The 12034-nt window shown below is 42.6% G+C and overlaps 1 protein-coding gene across 2 annotated transcripts in view; it reads right to left on the reverse strand.

The window, feature by feature from the left end:
* Positions 1-9515: 9515 nt before the first annotated feature.
* mapk11 (mitogen-activated protein kinase 11) overlaps positions 9516-12034 on the reverse strand; it is a 47667-nt gene continuing 45148 nt past the window's right edge. For both annotated transcript variants that reach the window (XM_055653084.1, XM_055653083.1), the window contains 2 exons: positions 11039-11212; positions 9516-10089 (listed from right to left, as the gene is read on the reverse strand). In XM_055653084.1, coding sequence (XP_055509059.1) covers positions 10016-10089; positions 11039-11212 — 248 coding nt within the window. In that variant the 3' untranslated portion in view covers positions 9516-10015. The remainder of the gene's footprint in view (positions 10090-11038; positions 11213-12034) is intronic.

A 12034-nucleotide genomic window follows, 5' to 3' on the forward strand; every position in this document is an offset into this window, starting at 1 on the left:
CTATGCTACACATGATGCCATCTATTGTAAAATTTTATAAAAATCACAGATGCTGATAATCGAAAATATATCGTTTCTCTTTTTTAATTAAATGATGTTCTGTTCAGGCAGTGTTGTGTTCCGTTCTGTTCCTGGCTCAGCGGATCTGGTGGCTCAGTCTCCTCTGAACCCAACCGATTATGTTTGCTTGCAGCCGACCCGTGCACCCATTTTAATTTGGATGGTGTAGGGGTCAGTTTGAGTTGTCTCAGTGTAACCCAACAAAAGCCAACACCCCAAAAGCATATTCAATTGAAGAGCACAAATCCCAAGAAGACTAGGAAATCTTGCAAACTGAGTGATGAACTGCAGCGATGTGGCACACTATTGCCACAGAAGAGCTCAAACATAATGGAAGGCAGCCCCTGGCAATGGTGATAGCAGCTACTACCTTGTAATCTTGTAATTGAGTGCCATGGCGATCTCAACATGGTGTTCCCTGCGATAAGTACAGACAATTAAAAAAAACTACGCATCAAGGCATGGAAGTGCACAGCAAAAAGAATAACAACCTCCAACTTGTGGTCGGGTTTGGTGGGTGGAGGGTGCCAAAGTATTAAAATATTTTTAAAGAGGTGCCAATTGTTTAACTTTTGGGGTCTGTTATTTCTTTTCACGGATTGGATTTTTTCTGGAGCCCTTTGACACTTCGTGAAGACAGAAGGCCACAAATCCATCTTCTGAAATTAATGTAAAATGGTATTTTTGTAAATCATCAAGTACTCCCCACAACATCACAGGACTTTTGGGATTCATCCGAGAATAAAACCCCGTGGAAACTGTAATATGAAATCCAGTTGCATAATTTCCCACTAACTAATTGTCAAAATCTGCCTACTGCAGTTGTCTCAATTTGGTTGGTGTTTCAACACAATTAGTTATCACCTGTTGCAAACACCTGCTAGTTCTAAAGCAAACAGACCCAGCACCATCACCTGGCCTCTTATCAGGTTTCATATGACCACGGTAAGTCTTTCGCGTTTATGACTGGGCCTACTGCCATTTACAAGGCCATAGCGAGACATAATCTATTTGAAAATAATCGGAAACATCTTGTAGCCAAGCAAAATCAATATATAAGCAATCCAATCTTCTGCACGCACCCAAATAGTTAGCATGATTTGTAATTGTCAGGTTGACAAGGGGACTAGGGAATTGCCAACTATTAATGAAGCGGGGCATAGTGTAGAAAAGATGGAATATTATGTTACAGCTGGACAGTTGGTGAGACTGTACCTGGGATATTCTTTGCAGGTCTGGTTAACGGTGTACAGGAAGAATGCGATTATGTTGGAGAGAAGTCGCTTGCTATCTTTCCCTGTTCATTCCCTCTGCTTTCATTATCTATCCATCCCTCTGCAAATTAAAACATATTTGTTTTCTCACCTATATAATCCTTCTCTTCTCGTATTTAGATGGTACAGAAGGGGGCAGATTGACCCACTGAGTTTGCACAGGATAACACTGCATCTTTATCAGTCTAGAATTTCAAATATGTCCGAAATGTTACAATACAATACAATACAATTTATTTGTTGTCATTTGAACCTCGTTGAGGTTCAAACGAAATTTGGTTTCTGCAGTCATACACACAAGGAAAAGAACCAAGACACAACACAATTTACACAAACATCCATCACAGCGCATCATCTCCTCGCTGTGATGGAAGGCAAAGACTTATCTCTCCCCTGCACTCCCCATTCTCCTCCCGATGTCAGAGTCAAAGCCCCCGGCGGACGATGGTAAGTGTCCCGCGGTCATTAAAGCCGCGCCGGGCGATGCAATGCCGCGCTCCGGGTCTTGGTGTTGGAGCCCCCGGCGGGCGCTAGCAAGTCCCGCAGCCATTCAAAGCCGCGCCGGGCGATGATGTAAGGCCCCGCTCCAGGTACTCTTCAACCCCGCAACTCGGGCAGGAGAAGTCGCCGTTGCGGAAGCCCCGAAAAGCGGTCTCCCAGCAGGGACCCGCGGGCTCCCGGTGTTACTGTCTACCAGACCTGCGGTTGGAGCCTCCGAATCTCCGGGGTCGGGTCGCAGCCGCGCGCCACCACAGCTCCACCCGCTCCGAACTCGGCCAGCTCCACGATGGTAAGTAGGTCCGCAGCTCCGCGACTGGAGCCCCAGGTCGTTCCGGTTGGAGGCCGCTCCACGGAGCTCGGCCCCAACGACAACGGAGACCCGACAGAGAAAAGGTCGGGTTCTCCTTACAGGGAAAAGATTTTAAAAGTTTCCCCACCCCCCGCCCCCCACACACATACTCAGTTAAAAAAAAAAAAAAAACATTCAAACGAGACAAAAAATAATAAAAAGACAGACGGACTGCAGAGGCCGCTGCGACGTGAGTCGCGCCGCCCACCTGGAAGACATGAGATTCCTCCTAGCAGGCAAGTCAGACCATTTCCAAAAGATTTGGTCTCCATTTATCGACTTATTACAAGTATAAGGTGCAACATAACTTTTAAAATAAATGGTTTCAGGACCTGGTGAGGGGTGTGTAAAGATACAAAGTAGGTATCCCTTTTATCGTGTTTTACTTTCTTTTATATTCTGTTCTCTATTTTTTTCTTTGGTTTTCTTTTTAACTCTTTTTCGTGTTTTACGTTTCTACGGGTCTCTCTTGATCACTCTTTCACGCACTTACTATCGTATAAAACTCTTTCTACTTTCCTTCTTTTTAAAGTTTAAAACAAGAAGTGGTACAGGAAATGTATTGTGGTATTTTTGGCTTATATCAATGTAATGTACATTACTTCTAATAAATAAAATTTAAAAAAAACAAAAAACTTTAGCAGTCTATATTTACCCACTTTTTTCGGAGTCATTCGTAACTGTCACTGTATGTCATGTAGTTACTTGTGGGTGGAGCACCAAGGCAAATTCCTTGTATGTGAATACTTGGCCAATAAACTTACTTACTTTTTTTCTCTTTTACATTTCCATCAACTTCCCCTGCCTTCCAACTATCCTCGGACAATTTAGAGTGGCCAATAACCCCACTTTGGGATGTGGGAGGTAACTAGACCATCCTGGGAAAAATCACACTATCACAAGCAGGACTGCAAACGCAACATAGACAGCACCTGTCAGAATTGCCCACGAGTCACTGGAGCTGTGAGGCAGCAGCACTAAATGCTGCACCACTCGGTACCATTCCTTCCGCTGCTGGACATGGGGGGCAAGATGTGGTGGAGACGCCCCTCAAAATAAGGGAAGGGATTCCATGCCAGTGGGCCACATGAGTGGCAAGTGTGGGGGATAGATTTGTGAAATTTGAGAAATGTATGTAGACTGTATAATTTGTATAGCCTCCGAAAATGTCGGATGAATTTTTTGCACGCGTCATGTATTGTATATATTTATTACCTGAATAAAGTCTATTTTGAAATTTAAAAAATTATATTAAAAAAAAGCTGCACCACTCGACCACCTTTGATGAAGAGTGCTTAACTTGAAACATCTTTGCCGTTTCTCTCTCCACTTGCGTTCAATTACATTACCCCGACCTGCCACACACACATCTGAGTTTAGGGGCTGTGCCAGTTGGAGCCTGTGTACTGACAGTTCAAAGAGTCATTCAGTGATACGGAGTGAAAACATGCCCTCCGGCCCAACTTACCCACACCGGCCAACATGTCCCAGCTACACTCGTCCCACCTGCCTGTGCCTGGTCCATATCCCTCCAAACTTGATCTATCCATGTACCTGTCTAACTGCTTCTTAAACGTTGGGATAGTTGGGTGGTTGGGACATCTCAGTGGAAATGTTTGCAGTTGTGGTGCTGTGTAAATACAAGTAGATATTGCCAAAACTATATTTTTATTATAAATGCTAATTCGTACAACCTTGTTACTGGATGGGCAACCACTGGCACATTGAATTACTGGGAAATTAAAGCGCTCAGTTGTAAACATGACCTTACCTCCTTGCTTCTACAAGGGCACCACTGAGTACAGTATCATCTGTCCCATTGACTATGAATAGCCGGGCTCGATTCAGTACTTCACATATGTACATTTAGTTTAAACAGGGACTTAGTTGTGGCCATCTCCTGGGAGGGACAGTTGTAATATTTTGTCGTGTAGTTTTTAGCTTTTTCCTGATACCAAGATAAAAGACCCAACTTTACTGATGGACCTCCTAATCTTGGTCCCTTTGACCTGCAGTCCCAGGACAGGTGGCAATGAATGATTCCTGCCAAATTGACCTATATTGTGAAAATCTTGGTGATTAAAGCTATCTCCAGAACAGATCTTTACATTGTCTCTCCGTAGCTGTTCACTGCACCTTGGTACAGGTGACGATAAACTAAAATAAACTAAACAAAACAGAGATAAAGCCACCTCACCCTCATTGTGTTTTACTATATCTCTTTGGAATTCCTTATTTATTTCCAGTTGGACTTTGTTCTGATGAATTCTTTCTATAAATAATTATGATATAATATTTTCATGCTTTGAAAGAACAATTGTTGACATTTTATCTTCCAATGCCCTTATTTTGAACATCCCCTTTCCAAAAAAAAAACCTTTCCATTTATTGTTCATGCATGATTAGGATGATTATCATTCTCTTAAACTTATCAAGCAATTTCCACATTTTGCACAATGCATCTGGCCCTGCAGATTCTATTGCCGTGGACATTTAACATGCAGATGCCTCGACTTTCCATCTCTTAAGTGATTTAAAATGTTGCCTGCCACATCTTGCTGCCTTGCTTTGATTGTAACATTTGCCATGACACAAATCTAAAACAAACATATACGTCAACACACCTGTGCATCCTGCCCGTCTGCGACAATTAACACATCATTCATAAAATTGTAAAATGACAAATGATCCAAAAAGATTGGATTAGAATAAAGATTTTCAATCCTCATTTTTGATAAAGAACATAATAGGAGCATGTAGAAACAAGGAGCCGTAGATGCTGGGCTACAAAACAGGACACAAAGTACTGGAGTAACTCAGTGGGTCAGGCCTAACGTACTCTGGTACTTGGTGTCCTAAATGGATCATGGCTGGCAGCTCACCAGTGCCTGATCTGCCATTCTGGAAGATCTTTCGCCTCACCTTCACTTTAGCCTCAACTTCACTTCCCTGACCAGCTCCAACAACTCTTGAATCTCATCCAGCCCATGGCTCTTTGCTTCATCAATCGTCCCTGCAGGTGCCCACAGGAGTAGTTATTTCTTCATTTGCCTATTCTTCTTCATGTCAGTGGCTTTCAGAGCATCGTGACAGCTTCTCTTCTCACTTGAACAAACTTGACCTTGAAGTGCCTTGGTGAGCTAATGATTGCTGATTCAGGTCTGTGGAGCAACCTCTGCGTGTCCCAAAGTGCACACCCAATGATGTTACATGTGAGGGCATTATTAACCATTGTGCTGATCAGTCCAGCTGCCACCTGTTCTTAATTAATTGCCAGCTGGAAGCAAAAAGAATCATAACTCTGATTTTTATAAACTCTGATAAATATTAGCTGCTGAGTTATTGAGACTGATGTTGGCAGATTCTACAATGACTGGAGCTTTTTAAGAGGTCCTGAAAGAGGCAAATACAGTGGCTTGCAAAAGTATTCATACCCCTTGAACTTTTCCACATTTTGTCATGTTACAACCACAAACGTAAATGTATTTTATTGGGATTTATGTGATAGACCAACACAAAGTGGCGCATAATTGTGAAGTGGAAGGAAAATGATACATGGTTTTCAAATTTTTTTACAAATAAAAAACTGAAAAGTTTGGCGTGCAAAAGTATTCAGCCCCCTTTACTCTGATACCCCTAAATAAAATCCAGTGCAACCAATTGCCTTCAGAAGTCACCTAATTAGTAAATAGAGTCCACTTGTGTGTAATCTAATCTCAGTATAAATACAGTTGTTCTGTGAAGGCCTCAGATGTTTGTTAGAGAACATTAGTGAACAAACAGCATCATGAAGCCCAAGGAACACACCAGACAGGTCAGGGATAAAGTTGTGGAGAAGTTTAAAGCAGGGTTAGGTTATAAAAAAATATCCCAAGCTTTGAACATCTCACGGTGCACTGTTCAATCCATCATCCGAAAATGGAAAGAGTATGGCACAACTACAAACCTACCAAGACATGGCCGTCCACCTAAACTGACAGGCCGGGCAAGGAGAGCATTGATCAGAGAAGCAGCCAAGAGGCCCATGGTAACTCTGGAGGAGCTGCAGAGATCCACAGCTCAGGTGGGAGAATCTGTCCACAGGACAACTATTAGTCGTGCACTCCACAAATCGGGCCTTTATGGTAGAGTGGCAAGAAGAAAGCCATTGTTGAAAAAAAGCCATACAAAGTCCCATTTGCAGTTTGCCACAAGCCATGTGGGGGACACAGCAAACATGTGGAGGAAGGTGCTCTGCTCAGATGAGACCAAAATTGAAATTTTTGGCCTAAATGCAAAATGCTATGTGTGGCAGAAAACTAACACTGCACATCACCCTGAACACATCATCCCCACTGAAACATGGTGGTGGCAGCATCATGCTGTGGGGATGCTTTTCTTCAGCAGGGACAGGGAAGCTGGTCAGAGTTGATGGGAAGATGGATGGAGCCAAATACAGGGCAATCTTGGAAGAAAACCTGTTGAGTCTGCAAAAGACTTGAGACTGGGGCGGAGGTTCACCTTCCAGCAGGACAATGACCCTAAACATACAGCCAGAGCTACAATGGAATGGTTTAGATCAAAGCATATTCATGTGTTAGAATGGCCCAGTCAAAGTCCAGACCTAAATCCAATTGAGAATCTCTGGCAAGACTTGAAAATTGCTGTTCACAGACGCTCTCCATCCAATCTGACTGAGCTTGAGTTATTTTGCAAAGAAGAATGGGCAAAAATATCAGTCTCTAGATGTGCAAAGCTGGTAGAGACATACCCAAAAAGATTTGCAGCTGTAATTGTAGCGAAAGGTGGTTCTACAAAGTATTGACTCAGGGGGGGCTGAATACTTTTGCACGCCACACTTTTCAGTTTTTTATTTGTAAAAAAATTTGAAAACCATGTATCATTTTCCTTCCACTTCACAATTATGCACCACTTTGTGTTGGTCTATCACATAAAATCCCAATAAAATACATTTACCTTTGTGGTTGTAACGTGACAAAATGTGGAAAAGTACAAGGGGTATGAATACTTTTGCAAGCCACTGTATGTCTTCCATGTAGTGGACATCACATGTCACTCCCACACCCCACACCCCTGCCATCACTTGCTCTGAGATCAGTGATACAGCATGGAAACAGGCCCTTCGGCCCAACACTGGCCAACATGTCCCAGCTACACTAGTCCCACCTGCCCATGTTTGGCCCTCTATTCCGGTCCTATCAATGTACCTGTCTAAAGGTTTCTTAAACGTTGGGGTAGTGCCAGCCTCAACTACCTCCTCTGTCAGTTGTTGTTCGTACACCCACCACCCTTTGTATGAAAACCTTACCTGCCAGATTCCTGTTAAATATTTTTCCCTTCATCTTAAACCCATGTCCTCTAGTCCTCGATTCACCTACTCTGAGCACGAGATTCTGCGCATCTATCCGATCTATTCCTCTCATGCTTTTATACCCCTCATCCTCCTGCACTCCAGCTCCCTGATGCAACATCAGAATGTTTCAAAGCAAAAGCAGTACCGTCTCTGGCCTGCACATAGAAAATAGCCTTATGGGTAGGCCATTCGGCCCTTCAAGCCAGCACCATCACTCTGTACGATCACAGCTAATCACGCAGAATCGGTACCCTGTTCCTGCTTTCTCCCCATAGCCCTTGATTCCGTAAGCCCCAAGAGCTATATCTAAGTCTCACTTGAATACATCCAGTGAAATGACCTTCACTGCCTTCTGTGGCAGAGAATTCCAAATTCACAATACTCTGGCTGAAAAAGTTTTTCCTCATCTCAGTACTAAATGGCCTATCCCTTATTCTTAAACTATGACCCCTGGTTCTGGACTCCACCGACATGGGGAACATTTTTCATACACTTCACACTAAGTTGCAGAAAGACTGAACAGTTTTTCACCCATTAATGCAACCCTATTGGGCCTGTCCCACTTTGGCGACTTTTTAGGCAACTGCAGGGGACTATGCAGTCACCATATGTTCGCGGGTGGTTACCGGGGAGTCACCTTTATGGTCGTGAGGAGATCCTGCATTCTGGGAACTAGTCGCGGCCTCATTATGGTCGCCGCAAATTTTTCAACGTTGAAAAATTAGCGGCAATTAGAATGAAGCCGCCATGGAGAGCAGCGAGAATTCTCTTGCTGTAAGTGGGTCGCCAGGAGGTCAAAGGTTCTCTTAGCTTCTCGTAGGTTGTAGCCAGTGCTGACCAGTGAATTTCATTGGCTCATTGGAAAAAAAACGTAAGCAGTAATTTTCAGTACCAAGGATAATGTTAATGTCAGCCAGACTTCACAGCCGTGTATCACTGGTTTCTTAAAAGTTGTCTCCACTCCTTCTTCCCGCCCCCCTTTAAAGGACTTACCATACACTGGGCTTTTTAGCTTCTTAATTACAGCGCCAACCTTCATAGCGGTGTGTGGCTGTATCACATTGACTTTGCACTGTGTGAATTTCACTCAGACAGCGCTACCCCCGCTTGCCCTGTCCCCCGCCTGCATAACAGGCTGGTGAAGGAAGCGATGTGTTTGTGTGTGTTTGTGTGTTCCACTCTGACAGTCGCCTTTCAAGTTGCCGTTTTCTTAGGCGACTGCCGGCAACTTGACAGTCACCGGCAGTCACTGGAAAAATCGCCTAAGTGGGACAGGCCCATAACCAACAGAGGTGCACCCTGACTTTAAGTGGTGCACGCTAGTTTTGAGTGTTATAAGTGCTTCAGTATAATATTCCGCTATTATGGTATGCATGCAAGGATTCATTGAGTGCAGGCTGGACACAAGAAACATGCAATTCTGTTGCAGCATGAATAGCCAGCAATTACACCAGGTTGGAGATTTTCAAAATTAACCAGCGCATCTTCAGAACATTAATATGGACAAGGAAAAAATTCCCTCCACGGCACTTGCAATAAAATAATCAATTCGCCCGCAATGATATATTTGCAGTTGTTTGCATGAAATACACTGAGGAAACATTCCTCCTCAGTTATTTGATATGCTGTGATAGTATACAGTAATGTACACCTAGCAACAATCTCTTGTACATACAAAGTCCAAGTGCAATAGGAATTTCTTGTTTGCACAGGAGTCTCTTGATAAAAATTGAGTATTTTAGGTTTCTGCTGCCGATAACAGAGCTAATTGATTAGAACTTAAACATTACAGAGTGCTCTAAGGTTGCAGTCAAGTTATCATTAAGGACAGATAATATGCTCTCCTCTTTTGATGCGAGCTACCAAATTCAATGCATTTTTGTAAAATAAAGTGCTTCCTTACTGCTTATAAAGGGAAAGAAAGCAGAGCTATGACAGGAAAGAGATAATGCTTTCAAAGTGACAATGACAAAAACAATAAAATTAGTAATTTTATTCTGAACAATTTCTGCCAGCACTTTGATCATCATTCTATATTTTAAGTACCCAAAACAGAATAAGCATAAATTACAGATAAAATAAACTGTACTTTTGCTAATTGACAGCTTGAAATATTTGGTTATCTCAAAAGAAACATTTTAGTAAGAACCATTTTTATTTACTCAATGGCCGTTATTATAATGTGGGTAATGTACACTTCAGGATATTAAAACGTGATTGAAAAATCTGGCCTGAACCAGATTTGGTTTATCAATTGTTTACAGAAGGCAGTCGTGCAAAAAACAAAACAAAATAACAGTGAAAACAAATTATGCTTTATGTCGAATGCAGAAGTCGGGCCTGTGGTGCAATGAACTCATATATATATATATATACACACACACAATAAAAAAAGCTGGCCCTTCCGTGAGCCAAGCAGCTTCAGGAAGCCGAAACATCCTGTTATCTCCCAGTGCAGACATAATGGTGAGGTCCACCTCAATGCTCCATCTCCATACTTTCCATTGTACATTGTGGCAACTCAAAGCTGTTGACCTCCTCAAACACTAGCTCTGTGGATACAGAAGTTCAGGTTAGTTTATTATTGTCCCGTGTACCTTGGTACAGCAAAAAGCTTTTGTCTGAGTGCTATCCAGTCAAAGAAAAGACTACAAGTCTAGTGTACAATGATTACAAGTCTAGTGTACAGATAAAGGATAAAGGGTACAACCTTTCGTGCAAAATAAAATCCAATAAAGTCCTAATATCTCCAATGAGGTAGATGGGAGGTCAGGACCCCACTCTAGCTGATAGAAGGAACATTCAGTGGCCTGATTACAGCTGGGAACAAACTGTCTCTGAATCTGGAGGTATATGTTTTCGAACTTCTGTACCTCTTGCCTGATGGGAGAGGGGAGAAGACGTGAGACCGGTCCTTGATTATGCTGGTGGCCTTGCTGAGGCAAGTATAGATGGAGGCAATGAAAGGCAGGTTGGTTTGAATGATGCTCTGGGCTACGTTCTAAACTTTCTGCAATTTAGTTTGGTCTTGGCCGGAGTTGTTCCCAAACCAGGCTGTGATGCATCCTGATAATATGCTTCCAACGGCACATCTGTAAAGGTTTGTGAGTGCTGTTGGGGACATGGTGGGGAATCTATCAATATTCATCATTACAACTGCGTTTGGAGAAAATCTCATGCAGAACTTCTCAAAATGCAATTATTTTTATTTTAAAACCATAACAACTGGGCGAAAATAAAGAATAGTATAAGTATCAGGCCTTGAGTTGCTGCTTAGGCTAATGGATTTTGGCACACTCCTGGCAGCAGAGTAAAATGTTTGTTACAATAAATGTCCCTAGGTCTTAAACAGAAACACGAGCTCATGCAATCTTATCCCAGAGATGGTAATATTATATACAACACAAGGAGAAATCTTTGCTCTTGCCTCAACAATTGAAAACAATAATTCAACAATCAAAACAAAACATCCATACTTATACTTTCCACAGAAAGACCCACCTTTCCACTCCTCTATAGTCTGCTCCTTATTCTCTATTGATTCGTCGTACGGTTCAGCTTCTGGTTCATCTTCAGGGTCGTGATACTGAGCAAAGTAAGGGTGAATCAGAGCATCTGTTGCAGTTATCCTCTTATCAGTGTCAAGAATAAGCATCTTCTGCAGCAGATCTACAGCTATGATTGGAAGGGACCAAGATCAACTACATAAAAGATTTCCGCACATCATCCAGTTTTCTAGTCAGCCCCTCACAACAGTCACATTGCAATTTCAAATAAATTCCTGCATTCACCCTCTTGATGAAACATTTACTTGGAGGGGAACAAAACAATCAGCAGCTGTTCTCTGTCAATCAGTCACCAGGGAGAACGAAAAGGGAAAAAAAACCATTATATTTATTTTCCTTTCCCCCTTCAGTATAAAGCAGTGGCTAATTCCAGCAAACCCTTGACCAGGCAAACCCTCGCGACCGCCTTTGTGCAGTGTATTCACTTTAGTTTAGTTTATTGCCTCTTGTACCCAGATACAGTGAAAAGCTTTTTGTTGCGTGCTTACCAGCCAGCAGAAAGACAATGCACGATTACAATCGAGCCATTTCCAGTGTATTGATACACGATAAGGGAACCATTTAGCCCAACACCCAGGACAGCTCAGCTCGTGATCCTGTGCTCCACAGAATCACCCAAACGTTATCGTTTGGGTTAAGCAGCCTGCGTATAATACATTTCCAACTACAATGTCGATTTTAGTGTCAGTTTTATGGTCCATAAATATCATTATTGCGCTCATTATTAGACGGAAAAGAGGGGGGGGGGGGGCGGGGTAATAGGACCAGCTGCAGAAACTGTTCCCTTCATCTCAATGACCCTTGTGAAATATCAAATGTTGCGTTGTAAACTGTAACGTCCAGGTTCAGGAGCAGCCTCTTCCCAATAAACATCAGACTATTGAGCACTACAAACTCCAACTAAACCCTGAACAATGAACTGCCTTGAAAT

This window comes from Leucoraja erinacea, chromosome 22 (assembly GCF_028641065.1).
Source record: "Leucoraja erinacea ecotype New England chromosome 22, Leri_hhj_1, whole genome shotgun sequence".
In the NCBI taxonomy this organism is placed as follows: Eukaryota; Metazoa; Chordata; class Chondrichthyes; order Rajiformes; family Rajidae; genus Leucoraja; species Leucoraja erinaceus.